The following is a 19,912-nucleotide window of genomic DNA, read 5'->3' as shown; positions in this document are numbered from 1 at the left end:
ACGAAACCGAAGCCTCTGTTGGTTTTGTTTTTGAACAGTTACACTGTTTACTGATCACCGGTTGTCCCTCCTCTGACACTTGGCAACCTCTGAGTATGAGGATTTACTTGAAATGTAGCAGTTCAGTCAGTATTTGGCTTAAATCCAGACTATAGATGGTGTAACTCCATCATGTTTTAGATGCCTGAGCAGTTAAGACCTAATTAGCCAAGACTTTTTCCCTGTTTGTACTCTTACTGTCACTCTTGATGCACTTTCAATCAACTTCATTTATAAGCCATTGCTCTCTGAACAAAACCTTGAGGCTAATTCTGTAAAATGTACTTTTAAAGTATCATTCTCTGTGAACATCTTCACTATCCACAGCTTTAGAGGGTTACCTTCTTGAAATGTAGGTCTCGTGGTAAATTTTCACAGGATGTTAGTTCTTTGTTCTTCCCAAGAATCCAGGATAAAATTGACTTTTTACCGCTGTGATTTTAGTGGGGCACAGCAACATTTTCCTGCGCCCAGTAAACTGATGCCCTCGATATAAATATCTGTTGTCCACAACAGCAACTTTTTATTGGCAATAAAAGTTCTTTATGAATTTGTTACATTATTTTACAGCACTTCTATTAGTTCATTCTTCACAAGTGTTTCCCACAATGGAAAGCACCATGTGTCCCTGTGAAGTAGAAAATTAAAAATAATGCTAGTTTAAAAACGAAAAAAGCAAAATACATGCTCTGAATACCATCTCCAGTGTGAAGGGCTGTGACTGTGGAGATTGTGGGGTGGTGTAAAGAGTGCCGACAGGAGCGATGGGGTATGAACAGGTTTGAGAGCTTACAGCACAGTGATTTAAAACTCGCTTTGCCAGTAAAACCCTTCTCAGTGAGGCTTCTTGTTCGATAGTGAAAGTACTGACTGCTTCATGAGTTCCAGTTTCCAAGAAATCAGTGCATTGTTGTAGAGGTGTGGGGAAAGGAAACTGAAGAGCAGTTCCCTGGCGGCAGTGGCCCAAGTGTTAGAGAAGTGTACTCCAGAAGAGTCACTGGTTCACTCCCATCAACCAGGAGGGGAGCAATGAAGGAAGTGGAGGGGGCTGAAGTGTCTTGAACAAAAGTTGGAACCATCCAGTGCTCCCCCAGTACCCTCTGCTCAGGTGTGTGGTGTCACTGCCATGGACGTGTTAAAAGTGCTCCAGCATCCTCAGCAGAACCTCACAGTGCAGTCCAGTCACCTCCGCAACTAACTGAACAGAGCTGTGCAGAGGTCAAGGTTCATTGTACATTTGTACAAGTAACACAGCACGTCACTAAATGTTTGAGCTCATTGCTTTAAATCAGTGGTTCTCAAACGGAGGTGTGTGCGCCACTGGAGGTACATGAGTGACCTCAAAAACTACTGACAAATGACAAAAAGTGCGTCTGTGTTGCCCTGTGAAGGACTGGTGCCTCCTCCAGGGTGTATTCCCTGCCTCAAACAACCTCAAAACTACTGACAGTTACAGTATTTAGCAGATGCTCTTATCTGTAGTGAAGGTTGTTCCAGACATTTCTCTACAGGAGGCACCCCCAGACTGTTTTAAACACGGTGCCATGCTGCAGGCCGGTTTACCCCGTTACTGTAGAGATTCAGTGAAGAGTTACAGGTGGAAGTCACAGCTCACTGGATGCAGGCGACTGGTCCACAGCAGTTCTGCAGAGCGCCATCATCTGGACCGTGTTAGTGGTGCTCCACAGAGAAGCTGGGTCCTAAAGGTCTGAAGAGGAGTGGGACTGGAGCTGAAGACCCATGGTTTATCCCCTTGGACAGGAAGGAACCACAGGGGCAGGGGAGGGAAGAACACATATTTTCTGCTCCCTCAACACCCACAGCTGAAGTTCCCTTGAACTAGACACTTAACCCTTAGCTACTCTCTGAAGGATGATGTGGAGGTGATCAGTTTCAGTACTGCACCGGGGTCAGTGTATTTCTCTTTTCCAGGCGTCAGCACCGAGCCGTGTCTCACTCTGAAGACATTTTAGCCTCCTCTGTTCTCTCAGGGACACGTCTGAACAGACAAGGCACTCCTGACAGTGGATAAGAGCGTCAGTCTCACGTTGAAACAATCCCCGAAACCCACGTGACCCCCGGAAGAAGGAAGGACTCGGACTCTATTTTAATTAGTTTATTGGAGCAAGCAAATATTTCAATGAGAACTTTCCACAAACGCCGGTGTAGATGTGTCCCCTCCGCTCCTCCTGGGACAGCAGGCTCTCTCAAAAGAACAGGAGTAAAATAAGGAATGCTTTGGGGCTGATCTCCCCATTCTCTTTTTATGGAATCTTTAAAACACCAGATTTTACATTTTTTATTTTTCCGTTTTTCTGTTTTTTTATTGTATTTTTAAATATACTAGACTAGGCCCAGCGTTCTCTAGACCTGGCAGAGTCGAGTTGCGTTCTCTTTTTTTTAAAACTGTTTTAAATCTTTTTGCAATGTTTTGTGTTTTTTAAAGTTTAAATTCCCCCTCGGTGAAGCAAGTTTCAAAGTTCTGCCCCTGAAAGAACAGAGGGAGAGGGAGAGAGGGGTCAGCTCCAACCTGGATGTATTTTAACAGCCACATAATTCTGACAAAGAGCAGGAGGTGCACGTTACCTCGGCTTAGACGCTTGGCACGCCGGCGGAGTTGGTGACGTTTTTCTGAGCGGCTTCTTTAGCCTGGTGAGCCTGGAGCACAGCGACGGCCTCGTCCACCTGCAACACCGCATTCAGAGCACAGCTCAACCACAAGGAAGAACAGACAAGAGCTACATTCACCTCCTGTAACTGCTTCATCGCTGTCAGGGTTCGAGGGTCGAGATCACACCCAGAATCACAGGGCTCCAGACCATTTACAGCAGAGGGTTTCACACAGACAGGTTTATAACAGCTGATTTACCCTGATTTATTTTAAACTGGGTCCAGTTAGAGGGCTTGAGTGTTGGGCAGGACAATGGTAATAGTGTACACTGCTGTATTTAATAGGGATGTGAATACACACAGTAATATTAATCTTTATAATGTATCACAAACCAAGTATCGATGCAGCCCTAGTGTCAAACGTCTGTTCTCTGTCCAAGTAAAAGACCACAGAGCTGTGAGCATCGTGAACTATTACAGCTCGGTATAAAGGGGGTCTGATATCGGGAGCTCGACTCTCCCCTGTATTTACAGGGCCCTGTACCCTCTCTCTGCACTAAAACACTGGGGCTCAGGAATGCTCTCAGCAGACAGTCATTCAGAGAGGTACTGACCTTGGAGCGCAGAGACTCTGGGGACTCCAGCATGTGCAGCAGCTCAGAGTTGTCAATCTCCAGCAGCATCCCGGTGATTTTCCCGGCCAGAGTCGGGTGCATGTTCTGAATCAGTGGGAAGAGGCGCTCACCTGGAAAATAAAGTTAAAAATCTTAGCTTTGGGAAAGTAGAGGAAGGTCACCACACCTCAGCACAGCTTTCACTGCACATTTCTTCAGTCCATCTGTGTTCATGATATTCTTCAGGGGTAAAGACAGTACGGAGAATATCCCCTGCTCATACGCAGCATTTGGGACAAAAGGAAATCCAAGATTGACGCTACTTCAGTTTAAAGAGCAACTAGTCCTAGTTAAAGACCCTAACCCTAGCTCATTAACGAGGATATGTTCCAAAGTTTCCACCTTAAAAGCATGGTTCAGCACGTCCTTCTCAGGTGGGTACCTTTAACTTGGAGGAATCTTTATCCAGATTTTAAAAACCCATGATAAATAACAGCTGTAGAAAAGCAGTGGCTCAGATCTTTGGACCACTATAAAACTCACTCGTACTGAGCTCTTTGTTTGGACACAACCACAAACCTTTCCAACAGGCATTCAAACAAATCTTCTGCTGAAGCAATGCTTTCTCAAACTCACCCAGCATCTGCTTCTGCTCCTGTGGAGGTGCTGCAGCCAGCATTGAGGCTGTGAGAGGCTCCTGACCCTGCACATGCACAGCAGGCTGTAAAGAGGAGAGAGGATCACATTAGTGTTTCATCATGGAGGAGACCACCACCTCAGAGCAGCACACTCCTGTGGTCATTCACAAACATCACAGTGAGAGGAGAAAACATTACCGTCTTCATACATTTAACGTAGTCCACGTGTCTGCAGAGGAACACGCACCCGACATGAATCGAGTGTTTGTACATAGCCCGATTTATCCCCAATATCTACTGCATAAGAACATGGGGCCCATGGACTACCTCCTCGCTGTAGCAGCCGTTTTGGCCGGTGTCGCCCACTGAGCGGGTCACACCGAATTTGACAAGGCTGCGATAGAATAGGATCAATTCAGACGCTCACAGAAGGACAGCTCTGTCACGGCCAAAGACCAAAACAATATGGACCTGTACCACGACTGGCACCGACCCATCTTTATGTAACAACGATGAGCATTCATTCTTCAAGAGTGAGGGTAAAGTGCTATCGTTCCCAATCCTTTTACCCTGCATTCAGGTTTGGACACTGCAGCTGTCTGCCGGCGTATCCGAGCGGCAAACACCTGCATGTTTTCTCACACAGAAACTGGGAGACTAACCTGCTGCATGGAGACCTGAGGCTGGTTGTTGATGTGCTGCTGTGGGTTGCGCACTCCTGCGGCGTATTTGTACTGTGGGACATTGCGCACTGGAGCTGCAGCTGCGGCGGCTGCAGCCGTTGCAGGACGTGGGCCCATGGTCTGCCCAGCTGGGGAAGGAGAGAGAGAGATTTATTAAATGTACACGGACCACAGTGTTTAGAGGACTCCAGTGTTCTGAGCGAGTTCACTGGCTCGCTGTTAAGACTTCGCTTGAACAGAAGCAGAGACTGAGTTGGTGAGGAGTTCTGACGTGGGTCTAAACCCAACTTTATACACACTCTGCATCAGAGGCAAACAGGACTGACGCTACACACCAAGTCCTGACAAACACCTCCCCCAAACCCTGGTGTTTCCCTAAACACCCATCCTTTCTACAGGACGACTGCCAACGTAAGAACCTCCTCTCCAAACCAATGACTGCATTCTGAAGTTGATTTACTGGGAAAATTAATTAGTGTTTAAATAATCCCAGAGGAATCTGGAAGCTGAAGGTCAGAGTGGAGGGGGCTTAAATATTTACTCAAAGTGAGGCACTGAAGAAAACATTTGGAAACCACTGGATTAAAGCAATGGCTGACCCAAAAGAGCCACTCACCGACTCGTTGAGTGGACATCATCCTGGGAACCTGTGAGGCCGGCCTCATGGCGCTGAAGGTCTGGGGCCTGGGAGCCGAGGGCCTCATGGTGGCCGGCATGTTCTGGAAGTCTGGAGAAAAGGAAGACAACTTTGTTAAAGCCAAACAGATCCAGCTCAAGACAGTCTTCACACACTTAATTTAATCCAAGTGTCTGCAGAGGTACACACACACAAGGAATCAAGTGTTTGTACATAGCCCGATTTATCCCCAATATCTACTGCATAAGAACATGGGGCCCATGGACTACCTCCTCGCTGTAGCAGCCGTTTTGGCCGGTGTCGCCCACTGAGCGGGTCACACCGAATTTGACAAGGCTGCGATGGAGCGGGTTCAACCAGTGCAGAGCTGGTACGGTTTTCCTGAAAGTGAGCCAACTGACAGAACAAAACCGGTGTCTAAGGGGTGTTCTTACGTTGAGGTCGGACGCCTTGCGTGGTCCAGCGTGGGCTTGGTCTGAGCTGAGCCAGCTGACTTGTGGGATAGTATGCAGCTCTGTTCTGGGCCTAGGGTGAGAGTAATTGTTAAAACCAAACATCTCCGTACACAGTGATTAAGACACTCTTCTGTAATTTCAGAAAGGTCAGAAGGTCCTAGGGTCATGGTTTTGTCTAAAGCTGCATCACCTGCAGTCATTGATTCATCTGTAATCCAAACCTTTAGGACACTTCACTGAACCTCTTTAAAACACTGACCTGGGGAATGGCGGCCATGAAGTATCCGGACGGCGGGGCAGCCTGGTAAGGGTTGAGGACTGGATTAGGAACGGCGCGAACGCTGGCCATCCTCTGCATGTACTGGTTAGTGAGGTGGGCCTGTCGCTCCTCTTTACGCTGAGCCAGAGCCACGTACAGAGGCTTTGTGGCCACGATTCTCCCGTTCATCTCAGTCACTGCCTTCGTTGCCTCCTCAGGAGACGAGAAACAGACAAAACCGAAGCCCTTACTGCGGCCTCCATCCATCATGACCTGAGGAAGAGAGAATGGAGGAGACATGAGTCATAAAACTGGGGAGGAAAGATCACCAACACTGGTCTTATGAGTGTCAACTTATTTTAAACAAAACCTGATGCTGTAAATCAAGGGCTTTATGGACGGAAAACAGGTAACAGTCATTCATCCTGCAGCCGGCTCTAAACCCGTGGGTCTTACAGGGTCAGTGAGCAGTAAAGTGAAGTGCAGACCCTGTTTATATTTGGGTTTATACCTCAGAAACGGGTCAAGCACATGACACCCTACAATCTTTCTGCAAAAACGTGGTCTAGTTCACTGTGTTTATTAAACAACTAAAATCAGGGCCTTGCTTTGGGCAGATATTCAATATTTAAAATGGGTCTGTTGTGTGAGGGGGTTCATTTCTATTTAACACTCTGCAGAGAGGATCAAATGCATACCTTGGCACTGGTGATGGTTCCAAAAGGTGAGAACTCTTTGCGCAGGCGTTCATCATCGATGCCATCGTCCAGGTTCTTCACATAGAGATTGACACCCTACAAATGAAGCAGCTTTTAGAAGGAGCTCAATCAAAGATATACTAGAGACAGAGAGACAAAGACAGAGAGAGAGAGAGACAGACAGAAAAAGACAGAAACTTTCACAAAATAAAGCTTTGGTGAAGCTCAGCTAATGGTGAAAAGGTTCTCAATGTCTGAAATAAGCAGCTCTAGAACGTTATCTGGGTGTAGAGTGAGGAGCCAACATTTATACATAGCCATATGCATCACCAATATCCACTGCATTAGAAGATGGGTCCCTGGACTACCTCCTTGCTGTAGCAGCCAGTGCAGCCCACTAAGGAGGTCACACCACATTTGACATTGCTGAAATAGGAGGTTTAACAAATGTATTTTCAGTTCACACTGACCTGGTAACGAGTCATACGATCCTGCTTCATCTGCTCAAACTTGCGCTTGAGTTCGGTTTGGCGCTCCACCTTCTTCTGAGCACGGCCGACGTAGATCGGCTTCCCGTTGAGTTCTTTGCCGTTCATCTCGTCCACAGCCTGGAGGAGACCAGGGAGTGAGTGAAGGGGAAGAGCACGTTCCTCACCATTTCGTTTAAAGTGGAATTTGAGCAGATTTAAAAAGCCCTACACACTAAAAATGCTAAGATGTGAAGGTCTTGTCTGCTTCATGCACAAAGCATTAGCTCTGTCACCCTGTAAGTAAGTAATAATTAGCCTTTAGCATTAGGCAAACTGGAGACTAATGGCCTGTGCTCCTTCAGCTAGAATAAATGCAGAAACCATCCATGTAATTTCCTTAAGCCATGGTTACAGTAAATCAGTCTGAAACAGTTCACAAAAACCTGTTCATTTCACTGGAATTAACCACAATCAGTGATTTCAACAAGAACAATGTCTAATTGGCGAGTGAAACTTGAGTTCATGACTTCATCAACTAACAGCACTGCACTTATGGCCATGGAGGGACAGGAGCGTTGTACGGTAGGACTGTAGACCCACAACAGAAGGTCTAACTGTGTTTAATCAAGAATCAGACCCGATTATCGAAGGGAGCGTAAACGTGGGGCAAACTGGGGCACAGTCAGGGGGCTGAATTAGAAGATGCATCTCTTGCTGTGTTTATTTGCTGTTTATGATTTGAGAGCCAACTGCAAACATCTAGCGAGTTTTAAACTGACAGATCAGGATTAAGATCATATCTGACCAACTTCCTGCAGAAGTACTAAGAATAAAATGTGAAACTGGAAATTAACTCCAGGCAAAATCTCAAAAAACAACCCTGAAGAGGGGTAAAATCAGTCCGAATATAAACCAACCTTTTGAGCGTCCTCGTGCCTCTCAAAGCTGACAAAACCGAAGCCTCTTGACTTTCCGCTGTCGTCTGTCATCACACGGATACTCATGGCATTGCCTAAGAGGAGACAAAACCAAAAGGTCTTTCTACAGCTCTGAGAACACAACCAGCACGGCTTCTCAAGGCATCGGGTGTTCATTAATAAATACAGACTCACCATATTTACTGAAGACCTCCTTTAATTTCTCATCGTCCATGTCTTCCCCAAAGTTTTTGATGTAGACGTTGGTAAACTCCTTGGCTCTGGCTCCAAGCTCAGCCTCGCGTTCTTTTCGCGATTTGAAGCGCCCCACAAACCTGCATTTACAACGGTTCAGTGATGACTAACGCAATAATTACAGTCATTAAAGCCTAATTTTTGAGAATAAAACACTTTAGCACAAGACTATTCTGTAATGCCTTACACAGAGTGCTTGTTAGTATCTACACACACCAGTTAACAACTACAGAGTCCGTGTGCTCTATCCAGGGTCCATTCACAGTTGAGTTCTTTCAGAAATGATCTTAAAGCTGTAGTTATGTTAATAAAGAGTAGATGTCGTCACATTCTCTGGACGGACAAGGGCTCATTCTGCCATGTTGTAATGAGGTAACATTATTTGGGATTTGCCAATGTTTGGTTTAACTCAGATTAGCGAACACATTCTCCAGCTCAGACTGGACATCACAGGTGACATGTAGGTAACGCCATAGCAGACCAGACCAAACAATGTGGAAACTGCGGTGTGCTAATATTTCTGAATAATGCAGACATGACTCATCGTGTAAAGCCTGCCCATGCCTCGCCAGTCTGGCTATGAAAGAAGGCATCTGTGAATGGAGCAGGGATAACCGACTGCAGGACGCTGGTGCTAAAAGCTCACTTACACTTTTCTGTCATTGAGCAACATGCCGTTCATTTTCTCAATGGCCCTTTCAGCTGCCTCCTGGGTCTCAAAGTGCACAAAGCCGTAACCTTTCGAGCCATTTTCATCGCAAACCACCTTAGAAGGGAGACAAATCAAAGTCATGCGGCCACCACGAGCAGTCATGCGTGAAATCCACAGATACACGGGGGAAACGGCCCACCTGCGCCCGAGGAGCCTTACCTTACACGACAGGATGTTGCCGAACGCAGAGAAGGTGTCGTAGAGGGCCTTGTTGTCGATGGACTTGTCCAAATTCTTGATAAAGATGTTACCTACTCCACTCTTCCTCAGTGACGGATCACGCTGAGACCACATGATGCGGACAGGCCTGCCCTTGATCACGTCAAAGTTCATGGTGTCCAAAGCACGCTCGGCTGAAAGGGAATGAGGGAAGGAAGATTAGCCCACAGGAATCAGAGTGTAAGTGTGAGCTCTGTTCAAACTGCTGTGAGTCAAACACTCCGGGACCTTCACTGCCAACCATTTAAACATGCTGTTCTGTGTGAAGGACACGTACTCCTCGTTATGGGTTCGTCTTAAACAAAACCTTCCTTGATCCCTTTGTCACTATAATTACTACAGTAATAATAATAATTATTATTATAATTCAGTGTTCCCAGGGGTGCTGAGTGAGCTGTTAGTTTTGACAGAAGGCCCTGGGGAAGCAAGGACTCTGCCTTTGACGTGAAACAGGAAATCAAGCAATGCCTTTATATGACAATTAACTGAGAACATAGATATTTTTCAGTTTCAGACTGACATCACATGAAAAGCTAACGCAACAGAGAACGATTTCACCATTAGCCAGGAGTCTGACATCACAGCTAATATATTAACACTACGATACACAATTTCTTGGTGACCACACAAGGCTCAGAACTCATGAACCATTGCAGCTGAAACTGCCAATCACAAGATCACAAGAGAGAGCTAATCATCCAAGTAACTGGGCAATCTCAAAGTCCTTTAAGAGTTCCAGATGTGCTGGTAAACTGTGGCCCAAGCAGCATGTCTGTGAAGCCTGTCAATATGTAACCTCTGATTCACCATAAAGACCTCAAGGTACAAATTCCAGACTGTGAGGTACATTCAGAGATGACACCTTAAAAAGTGCTCTAATCTCAAAAGCCCTCAAACCTTATGGCATCATCTGGGACCATAACATTGAGTCAGTTTCACTTCCAACACTTTCTAAGGAGGTGAAAACATAAGGTATGATTTTTATATGAATTTAAGACCAGACTAATGGTCTGCTGAGCTTTCAACATTATTATAAACGTGTCTTTTTACCCTTTCACGTATTTGGACAGTGTCCATTTTAAAAGTGCTGCCTATTGTGGTGTAATACATTTCAGTTATAAATTAAGAGCTGTTTTATCCCCAGACCTGAATCTAACATCACAACCAAAAGTGAGGAGAACAACGCAAGCTGAACACCAACGATGCATAAAACTGACTGAATACCAACAAAGCAGTGTATATCGTTTTAATTCACTGATTTAAGCGCACATTAATTGGAATTTCAGTTTCTACATCAATGTGAATATCCCAGAGTTTCCTAACGCACCAGTTCCAGTCTATTTGACTATCTACTAAAACCATCCCGGTCTGGGTGGCTCATGCACATTTATCTTGGTCCTCCACTCTTTGGTGCTCCACCCACCATCCAGCCTTTCGTTAAACCCAAACTGAGTACGAGCTTTGTGAATGTGTCCTCATCTAAACGACCCCTAAAAAGACCTATGATTCAGCGTTTGAGCCTGTTAAAGCCATTCCTTCACTAATGAGCTTAATGCAGGGTTAGCATTAGCAGCAAGCAGGCCCCATGTCACAGGAGGCCCGTGTCAGCCACACTATACACAGAAATATAAATGGATAAAAACGTCAAATATAATAACCGGGTAAAAATGTTGAGTACTGAGCTGCTTAAAGCAGAACAGCAGCCGTGTAAGTCAGATCAGAGCTGGGCTTGGTCTACAGAGGGCGATCTAATCGGCCTAAACAAACAGCATGGGTTTCTAAGACTGTATGAAGAAAGTGACATTAGAATGATCCTGTATTGTTGAATGTGGCGAATATTAAAGGAGGACTGATGTTTGAGGCGTGTGAGTAAAATATTCCACTGGTTTGTGTGGTTTCATCATGAGTCATTTTTACCCGACCCCTTTCCAATGTCTCAGTTCAGTGTGAAAATATGAAACCTGTTTAAATCGTCATTGCACAGCAGTACAAGGAGTTCTGGATTCAACTCATCTGTAACAGTAAACACAGGATTAGGGGCAGTGAACACACCTGGGGCAATGGGCAGCCACCTCAGCATCCGGGGAGCAGTTGGGGGTTATGTGCCTTGTTCAAGGCAGAGAGTGACAGCATCACTCAGTGACCTGAGGAAAGTGTCCATTTACTTTGTGCCAAACAATCAGTTTGTTTTGCACCGAATCCTTTCCAACCACTGTCTCAGGATTAAACAATGTGCTCACGCAACTGTAATGTGCAATTTCCCCACTCTGATTGGCTGCCCTGTGGAAAGCAGTGCAGGATGAAGTGTGCGGGCACTTTTAAAGGCTCTAAGAACTACTCACAAAATAGTGTTAATTATTCCCAGGAAATGTTAATATCACTCTCCAAAGAACACCCATGAGCCTCCATTTTGTGGAGGTTTAGTTTATAGTCTAGTTTTCGGTAACTGGGGGAACGGCGAAGTGAGAATTTCGTTGTAGAGTGTAACTGCTTGTTTCTGCAGTGAGTGAACATAAAACTATTGAAGAATCCACTACGTCATCTGAACACAGCAGCTGTCCTTCACACTGTGTTAAAAATTTATGATAAATGGTCCAATAGTCACGCGCCATAGTACACTGACGTCCGTTTAAAGTTAAGGTGGTCCTTCTGTAGTTGGTATTTTGGAGATGCATGTTTTCCACTGGACAGCGATGTTATGCATGTCCTCACTCAAAGAGCTGTGGGGACACTTCTGCATTCTGACCTCTGCTCCCTTAAGGATGCAGGTTTGGACACTGGGTCAGATGGCACTGTTGACAAAGTTTACACGTTCTGTAAATGGGGCATAACAAACCCAGAAGGAGGACTGTCCAATAGGGATCTCCCTTAACTCTGTTCCTAATGGACAGGCTTGAACTGGGCTGAAGTTATCTGGTGAAACTCAAATCCTCATTTGTGAAATACCCCGGGTTTCCTGCAGAACATTGGTTAGTCAAGGTGACATGGCAACAAAGATTTTTTGTGGAAAACCCTGGGTATTTCACGTTTGATGTAGTAAACTAAACAGATTTACTAGAAAACAGAAAGTGACATCAGCCCCGCCCCCATTGGGAATCAAAGCACAAGAAACGAACCGAGTCATTGTTCGGTGTAACAAAAAAAAACACTGACACTTTGTGAATTACACGCTCTGTTGTGTTTGGATGCTTTGAGGAACTTAGACAATGAATGTAGAGTCGACGCATTGAGTGAATCAGTTCAGGAATCAAGTGCTAATTCAAATCAACAATTCTAAACATTGTACACAGCCGTGGGGAAACAAACGGCACACATCTGGCCTTAAACGCTGGATTATACTTTAGAACGCGCGTTTGTGACTGAAAACTGAGGAATAAAGCATTAAACACAAAGTACTTTGGGCCTTTGAAGGACCTCTTATTATTGCATTTATAATAGAGGGGGGGGCATTGTTGTCAAGGCAGCAGCACTCACCAAATCACTGCGGGGCTACAGCCACACTGCTTTAACCATGATGCACTTCTGTATCTAGATTCATGTGAAGCTCAGATGAGTCTCCAGGGTGCTGTTTACTGATGTGTCTGGAGCTTCTGTGGACCAGTGTCGGACATGTTGACTGTTTTTACAGTCCTGTTTACTGCCGTGTCTAACCCATACATTGTACAGCTCAGTCTTAAGAGTCCTGATTGTTTACCATCTGGCGTCTCTTGTACTGTGCTTACTGCTTTCACTGATTGTTTACTGTATATTTTTTGTTCATTATTGTATTTAATGTCCCTTCTGCTTACTCTCATCTTTACTTTCCTGTTTGTTTTTATCGTGTGTTGTCTTTGTGCTATGTGTAATGTGTTTAGTTCCCAGTGTATAGCCGTTTTAACACATTTCTCCTCGTGTATTAGTCCAGTGTGTTTACTTGGTGCACTGTGTATATTTTGTACATCTGTGCTGTGTAATTTACTCAATTAACTTAATTCCTAAGTATGTACACATCACTCTCAAGGACAACGTGACTGTCCCACACTTGACCCTATATTTCCAATCCCCTGGCTCTTCTTCCAAAGCTCATATCTGCTCTTCTGTCCATTTACTCCTTTATTTTAACTGTTTTACTGTACTCAAAATGTCCTGCACTTGTTCACACACCACGATGAATTGCTGTATGTGAATAAGACCCCCCCTCCCAACAGTACTTACCAAATAAAACCCCCCAACGCAGTCCTCTGACCTATAACTAAAGACACACCACAGGCCGCTCTGCTGACCGTGTCAAATATTCTGCCAAAGTCTTGCACTGCGATGTACACTTAAAGAAACAGACCATTTTCGCCCTGATTTCAAATACGTCACCACACTGACACCTAGTGGCTTGGAGGTGCCAGAGCCTTACTACAATTTGAAATGCAGAGACCCACTCAGACACCAAAATACACCGAGCCTGGCCAAAAAGAACGGCATAAAGAACATTTTAAATAGTTTAAAACTACTGATCAATATAAGGGTCTCTGATTGTTAGCATTACAAGATCAGCCCTGTTAGAGCACTGTCTCTAACTGCGCAGTGGCCCCACAACACACCAGGATGTATGAGTTAGCTAGATAACTTAAACCCAACAGTGAGCTTAGATTTATCTGCGTTGTAGATGATTAAATTGTGGATGGTAAAGGGGGTGGGGACTGAAGAGGTTAAACCCTCCCAAAACCTCTTACACTTTAACTTTGTAAAACTCCAACAAGGGTCTATCACTAGGAGACAGGCCCCTTCTGATACATGTAAAGTTCATGGGTACTGTTCCCTCACACAATAAACAGGCCCCGACCCCGTTAACCTTCTCTAAGACTTGATGAGCTCACCGTCCGCGGGCTGCTGGAAGTTGACGTAGGCGTATCCGAGCGAGCGGCGTGTGATCATGTCCCTGCACACGCGGATGGAGAGGATGGCTCCGGCCGGGCTGAACTTCTCATACAGCATGGCCTCGGTCACGTCCTGGTGCAGGTCCCCCACGTACAGGGACGCCATCGGGTAGCTGGGAGCGCCGGGGTTCATCTTCACTCCACGCCGGGTTCGAGTGACCTAAAGCTGGATTCGAATTCTCTGCGCTGTCGCTCTCTCCAATGGTCACGCTGCGCTTAGCACTGCAGCTAACGCCGAGCCTAGAAACGTGTCTAACGTCAAAGCTTTAAAAATACCTGTTTTTAAAAACAATACTCGCCTTAAAACGTCGCCTTACGGATCTCGGAACGGTTTAGGAGGAGCTAGTTTAAGAAAATAAGAGATGAAACCTTTAAAAAACTGCTGTTATCGTTTAAAACTGAGCCGGGTTCCTTCCCTCCGTCAGGCCTTGGTTACTTTCTCCGAGCTGAAAACGCTATAAAGCTCAGCTCCTGCTTCACCGACTGGTTTCCTTAGGAAAACAAAAATAAAGAAAAGAGGGAGAAAAGGGGGATTTTTTAAGAGTTTTTAAGATTTTTAAATTTTTTTGTTATTTTTTTATTTTTTATAGAATGTGTGCCTCGCTCGCAGCACACACGCACTCACACCGCTCTAACAGCCGGGGGCTTCGGGGAGGGAGGGAGCCGCAGCGCAGAGCCTTTTATACCACAGAGGCTGGGGCGGCTACGTCACCGGAACGAACCACTCACAGCCAATCAGGGGAGGGGGCGGTGTGACTGTGAGAAGTTCACTTTTATACGGCACACAGATCAGCCATAACGTTACAACCACCCCTTGTTTCTACACTCACCGGCTCCTCTCATCAAACTGGAGCACTTTGTCGTTTCACAATTACAGACTGTAGTTCATCTGTTGTTCTGCATACTTTTGTTTAGACTCAGAATCACTTTATTCGCCAAGTATGTTACACATACAAGGAGTGTGTTTTGGTGGGAGCACACATGTATGACATGTAACATAAACAAAATACAACAAATAAAGAAAGAATAATAATAAAGAGACATGGAGAGGACCTAAGCAGATGTGTGAATACGTGCATATGCCAGTAAAAATATCTATAGAAGAACTACAGCATGCAGAATATCACAGAATGACATGAATAAAGCAGAATTTAAACATCTGTACATTAGAGAAGAGTTATTTTAATACAGTAGGGGAGTGTGGTGGTTCAGTTTAGTTTAAATTTAAAATGCGAAGTGTCCACTGTGGTTGATGAGGGCTACAGCTCTGGGGAGAAAGCTGTTAGCGTGTCCGGTTCTGCTGGTTTTGACGGCCCTGAAACTTCTGGCGGAGGGAAGTGTTTGAAAGTGGTGATGTCCAGGATGAGAGGGGTCATCTGTAATTTTGCCAGCACCCTTCATCACCCTGCTGTTGTCTATGTCCTGAAGCGCTGGCAGACTACATCCAATGATCGTCTCCGCCGTCCTGATTATGCACTGAAGTTTGGCCTGTTCTTGTGAGGAGGAGGAGGAACCAAACCAGATGGTAATGGACGCAGTGAGGATGGACTCTATGATAGCTGTACAGAACTGGATCATCAGGCTCTGCAGCTGGTTCAGTTTCTTAAGTTGTTCCAGGAAGAACATTCTTTGCTGATCTCTCTTGGTCATGGTCAGGTTCCACTGCGGTTCTGGCACTCACTGTGAACAGGAACATGTAGTAGAACCTGCAGTAAGCTGGACTGCTCTCAGAACACTCAGGCTGAGTAAGGTTTCGGTTAAAGCAACCCGACCCCTTGGTAAATCTGATAAAATGGTGAAACTTCAATAAAATAGATTTGGCTAATGTTCTATGGCCAAGTTTGAATTGTAAACACAGGTGAAAATAAGCTAATAGCCTTCTTAGCACTAGCGGCTGTTTATAAGGCGCTGTGTGCACCGACTGGAGGAGAAAATAAGCCTAGGTTAGTACCTCTATGTCTTCCATCCTGAACTCGATAGCCTCATAACTGAGCAGCATTCTCTCTTCATTATTATACTGTTATTGTTTGTGGGGCGAGTGGTAGACCAGGCCAAGGCTACGCTACGTTTTTGGAACTGGAAATATGTCTCAGTTGTTATGTGGGTGTTCAGGGACAATGTAGAGAAATGAAAGATAATCACACATTTTAAAATGATATACTTTTGTCTGTTGCCTCTGTTAGAGTCACTGCTCTGATGGAGTGGTGGAGTATACGTTTATATAATGTTAATAAACTAGACGTTCTAGAAGTATGTAATGATGGTAAGTACGTGGTTTTAAAGAGCTGCACATTCATTGGTTACACATTCAAAGACCGAAAAGACCATAAAGGTGTTATCAAATGTGGTGGGTCGGTCTGGTCCAAAATGCCAGGAACAGTGTCCCAGTGCATTGATGGCAGTGTCTGGAATCACTGTAGACGTGTTTTGAGGCCACACAGTGGGATGTTCTCTGTGAACCACATCATCAGGACATTGATGAGATTCCAACGTGAGTCACAGACTTCATCAACTTCTGTGTGGACTCTGTTGTACCCTGCTAACCCCAACAACAAGCCCTGGGTCACAAGCAGCCAAAAACCTCAGGCATTCAGGTCAGGGGGCAAGGAAGAGCTGAAGAGGGTACGAGCAGAACTCAGAATAAGGATAAAGAAAACCAAGGGGGGGTATAGGACGAAACTGGAGACCAAATTAGAGCAAAGCAATGCATGTGATTTAATCCACGCAGGTTTAGAGCCACGACAGGGGGCAGACGTGAATGGGCCAATGAGTTAAACCTGTTTTCTAAGGTTTGATAACGACTCTCCTCCTGCCCCATTGTCTACTCCGTCTCCAGCGGTCTCGCCACCTCAGGAAGACAATAGCCACCACCATTCACCGCCCGTACCTCCTCCACACCAAGCCTTCACACCTCCTCTGACTCGTTCATACCTTCCCCCCAGTGTAAAGCCGCAGGACTGGACGGGATGAAACCTGAAGTTCTTTAAATAAACCACAACAGCAGCGGTGGTAAAGTTAGGTGCTGTTTACTCATCACGTATTCGCGTGTGGTTTTAGTTCACGCTCCACCCTCCGTTCTCACAGATCGAGAGCGAGCTGGGACTGAAAATGTACCCGGTTCCAGGGACCAGGACCAGGCCAGTGGAAAAGCAAAAGAGCCGAGTCGAGTAGGTTCCATACAGTGGAAAAGCACCATTTGTAGAGAATCCTGTCCTGCCTCCTTTTCCCTCTTCAGCTGCTTGAATTCAGCTAAAACCATGGGTTATTGCTGCTGTATCTCACCCGTGTTGTAGATGAAATGCAGCTGTCCTCACTGAAACTTATGTATGAGTTAGCTCCCTTCCCCCCTGTTCCTCAGCGCTCAGGACCCCCACAGAGCAGATGTGACGTGGTGGTGGTGTGTTAGTGTGTGTTGGACATAGCTTACTGAATAAATGTCAGTGTAAATGTGCTATTATTTGTTATTTTACAAAAGTACAAAAGGTTGAACCCATCTGTAGCAGTGAACACAGCCCGGACATGCAGGCAGCCGTCCACGGCACCCGGGGAGCAGTTGGGGGTTAGGTGCCTTTTCCAAGGAGCCGTGGCCTGAGAGAGGAGGACAGTGCTGTTCCTTCATTTTCATTTCCTTCTGTGAAATCTGTTGTGGGGATAGAACCAGTGACCTTCCAGTCCTAAGCCCACTTCTCTAACCAGTAGGACACGGCTGGATAATGGGACACTGTTCTTCAGATCAGACGTAAAAACAAGGTCCTGTAGTTGAAGATAGAGACTGGCTTCAGAAAGGTTACATTAATTGATAGAGAGTCAGCCCTGTGTATGTAGGGAGCTACGGCTGGAGTTGGAATGGTGAGTCTTCTCTAAAAGTGTCATTTGAAGCTGAAGCTCATGGTTGGACTCAAAAATGACGCAGAGTGTGGTTTAATGACTCATTTGATTCGAGTTAAATTCTGTTTAAATTCATAAAATACTGAGTCAAAAAGAGAAAAGACACAGAAGTCTCAATGCCTTTGTTTTTTTAAGAAATCATTAACAGAACTGTGTGGAAATGAACAGAGGGTGAGCTCAGGGATGGAGTAAAAGATGATCACGTCACTCACTGTAACTGTGACCTGTTTGTTGAAGGGGAAATGATTGATGAGATTAGGTTAATCAGACTGATCAGACTGAGATTAGAGTGATGTATGTAGTGATTTCCCCAGTGTGTTTGACTCAGTGAACCGTTGTGTGTATGGGGACATGTCAATCACTGTATTTTCACTTAAAAAAGATCAAAACAAACATGTTGACGTTTCCAAGCTTTTTGCACAGACTGTCGAACAGGGGTCCGCCGACATGCTTTATGTAACGAGAGCGTGTGCCCGAGAGGGCGGGCCACAAACGTGTAAACACAAGGTCTGATGAACCATTGCCTTGTCTCTCCCTGCTTCCCAACTGTGTACTATGCACTAATACTGTATACTGAATACCCTCTGTACTGCTCTTAATAGTATGAGTTCAGCAGGCTGGTGCACAACATATGAACATACTTCACTTTTGCTCTGACAACTGTGAACGTTTCCTTTGACACAAATTTAAAATGTCCAATAATAAAAAGGTTTAACCGTGTGTGCTGCTACATTTATTAAGCTGTAGTGTTTAAAGGAACGTCTCTGATTATGGGTAAATGCAGCTCTAAACTCTGGGTTTTTAAGGTAGAATGGTGTGTTTGAATCACCCGGAGGAAACCCACACAGACACAGGGAGAACACACCACACTCCTCACAGACAGTCACCCGGAGGAAACCCACACAGACACAGGGAGAACACACCACACTCCTCACAGACAGTCACCCGGAGGAAACCCACACATACACAGGGAGAACACACCACACTCCTCACAGACAGTCACCCGGAGGAAACCCACACATACACAGGGAGAACACACCACACTCCTCACAGACAGTCACCCGGAGGAAACCCACGCAGACACAGGGAGAACACACCACACTCCTCACAGACAGTCACCCGGAGGAAACCCACGCAGACACAGGGAGAACACACCACACTCCTCACAGACAGTCACCCGGAGGAAACCCACGCAGACACAGGGAGAACACACCACACTCCTCACAGACAGTCACCCGGAGGAAACCCACACATACACAGGGAGAACACACCACACTCCTCACAGACAGTCACCCGGAGGAAACCCACGCAGACACAGGGAGAACACACCACACTCCTCACAGACAGTCACCCGGAGGAAACCCACACAGACACAGGGAGAACACACCACACTCCTCACAGACAGTCACCCGGAGGAAACCCACGCAGACACAGGGAGAACACACCACACTCCTCACAGACAGTCACCCGGAGGAAACCCACGCAGACACAGGGAGAACACACCACACTCCTCACAGACAGTCACCCGGAGGAAACCCACGCAGACACAGGGAGAACACACCACACTCCTCACAGACAGTCATCCGGAGGAAACCCACGCAGACACAGGGAGAACACACCACACTCCTCACAGACAGTCACCCGGAGGAAACCCACGCAGACACAGGGAGAACACACCACACTCCTCACAGACAGTCACCCGGAGGAAACCCACACAGACACAGGGAGAACACACCACACTCCTCACAGACAGTCACCCGGAGGAAACCCACGCAGACACAGGGAGAACACACCACACTCCTCACAGACAGTCACCCGGAGGAAACCCACGCAGACACAGGGAGAACACACCACACTCCTCACAGACAGTCACCCGGAGGAAACCCACGCAGACACAGGGAGAACACA

At 45.9% G+C, this 19,912-nt stretch overlaps 1 protein-coding gene and 2 non-coding genes across 3 annotated transcripts; all 3 read right to left on the bottom strand.

The window, feature by feature from the left end:
• Nucleotides 1-2,140: 2,140 nt before the first annotated feature.
• Nucleotides 2,141-14,759, bottom strand: pabpc1b (poly A binding protein, cytoplasmic 1 b). The gene is made up of 15 exons (XM_066674295.1): nt 14,057-14,759; nt 9,147-9,340; nt 8,926-9,041; nt 8,216-8,355; nt 8,021-8,115; nt 7,104-7,241; nt 6,634-6,729; nt 5,936-6,208; nt 5,656-5,746; nt 5,201-5,311; nt 4,564-4,712; nt 3,900-3,984; nt 3,264-3,394; nt 2,626-2,724; nt 2,141-2,527 (listed from the first exon to the last, which is right to left on the bottom strand). Exons 1-14 carry the CDS (start codon nt 14,247-14,249, stop codon nt 2,632-2,634), a joined length of 1,905 nt encoding a protein of 634 aa, XP_066530392.1. The 5' UTR covers nt 14,250-14,759; the 3' UTR covers nt 2,141-2,527; nt 2,626-2,631.
• Nucleotides 4,165-4,300, bottom strand: LOC136700562 (small nucleolar RNA SNORA5). The gene has a single exon (XR_010803778.1). It is a non-coding gene; the product is annotated as a small nucleolar RNA SNORA5 (small nucleolar RNA).
• On the bottom strand, nt 5,427-5,562 carry LOC136700561 (small nucleolar RNA SNORA5). The gene has a single exon (XR_010803777.1). It is a non-coding gene; the product is annotated as a small nucleolar RNA SNORA5 (small nucleolar RNA).
• Nucleotides 14,760-19,912: the final 5,153 nt, after the last annotated feature.

This window comes from Hoplias malabaricus, chromosome 6 (assembly GCF_029633855.1).
Source record: "Hoplias malabaricus isolate fHopMal1 chromosome 6, fHopMal1.hap1, whole genome shotgun sequence".
Classification (NCBI taxonomy): domain Eukaryota; kingdom Metazoa; phylum Chordata; class Actinopteri; order Characiformes; family Erythrinidae; genus Hoplias; species Hoplias malabaricus.
Note: the sequence above shows the minus strand (reverse complement) of the source record. Positions and strands in the feature narration are given on the sequence as shown.

Coding starts and splice junctions, on each gene's coding strand:
- pabpc1b (XM_066674295.1), bottom strand. CDS start 14,249: ATGAACCCCGGCGCTCCCAGCTACCCGATGGCGTCCCTGTACGTGGGG. Junction 8,116..8,215: donor GGAGGTCTTCAGTAAATATG/GTGAGTCTGTAT, acceptor GTCTCCTCTTAG/GCAATGCCATGAGTATCCGT. Junction 4,713..5,200: donor GATGTCCACTCAACGAGTCG/GTGAGTGGCTCT, acceptor CTCCTTCCCCAG/CTGGGCAGACCATGGGCCCA.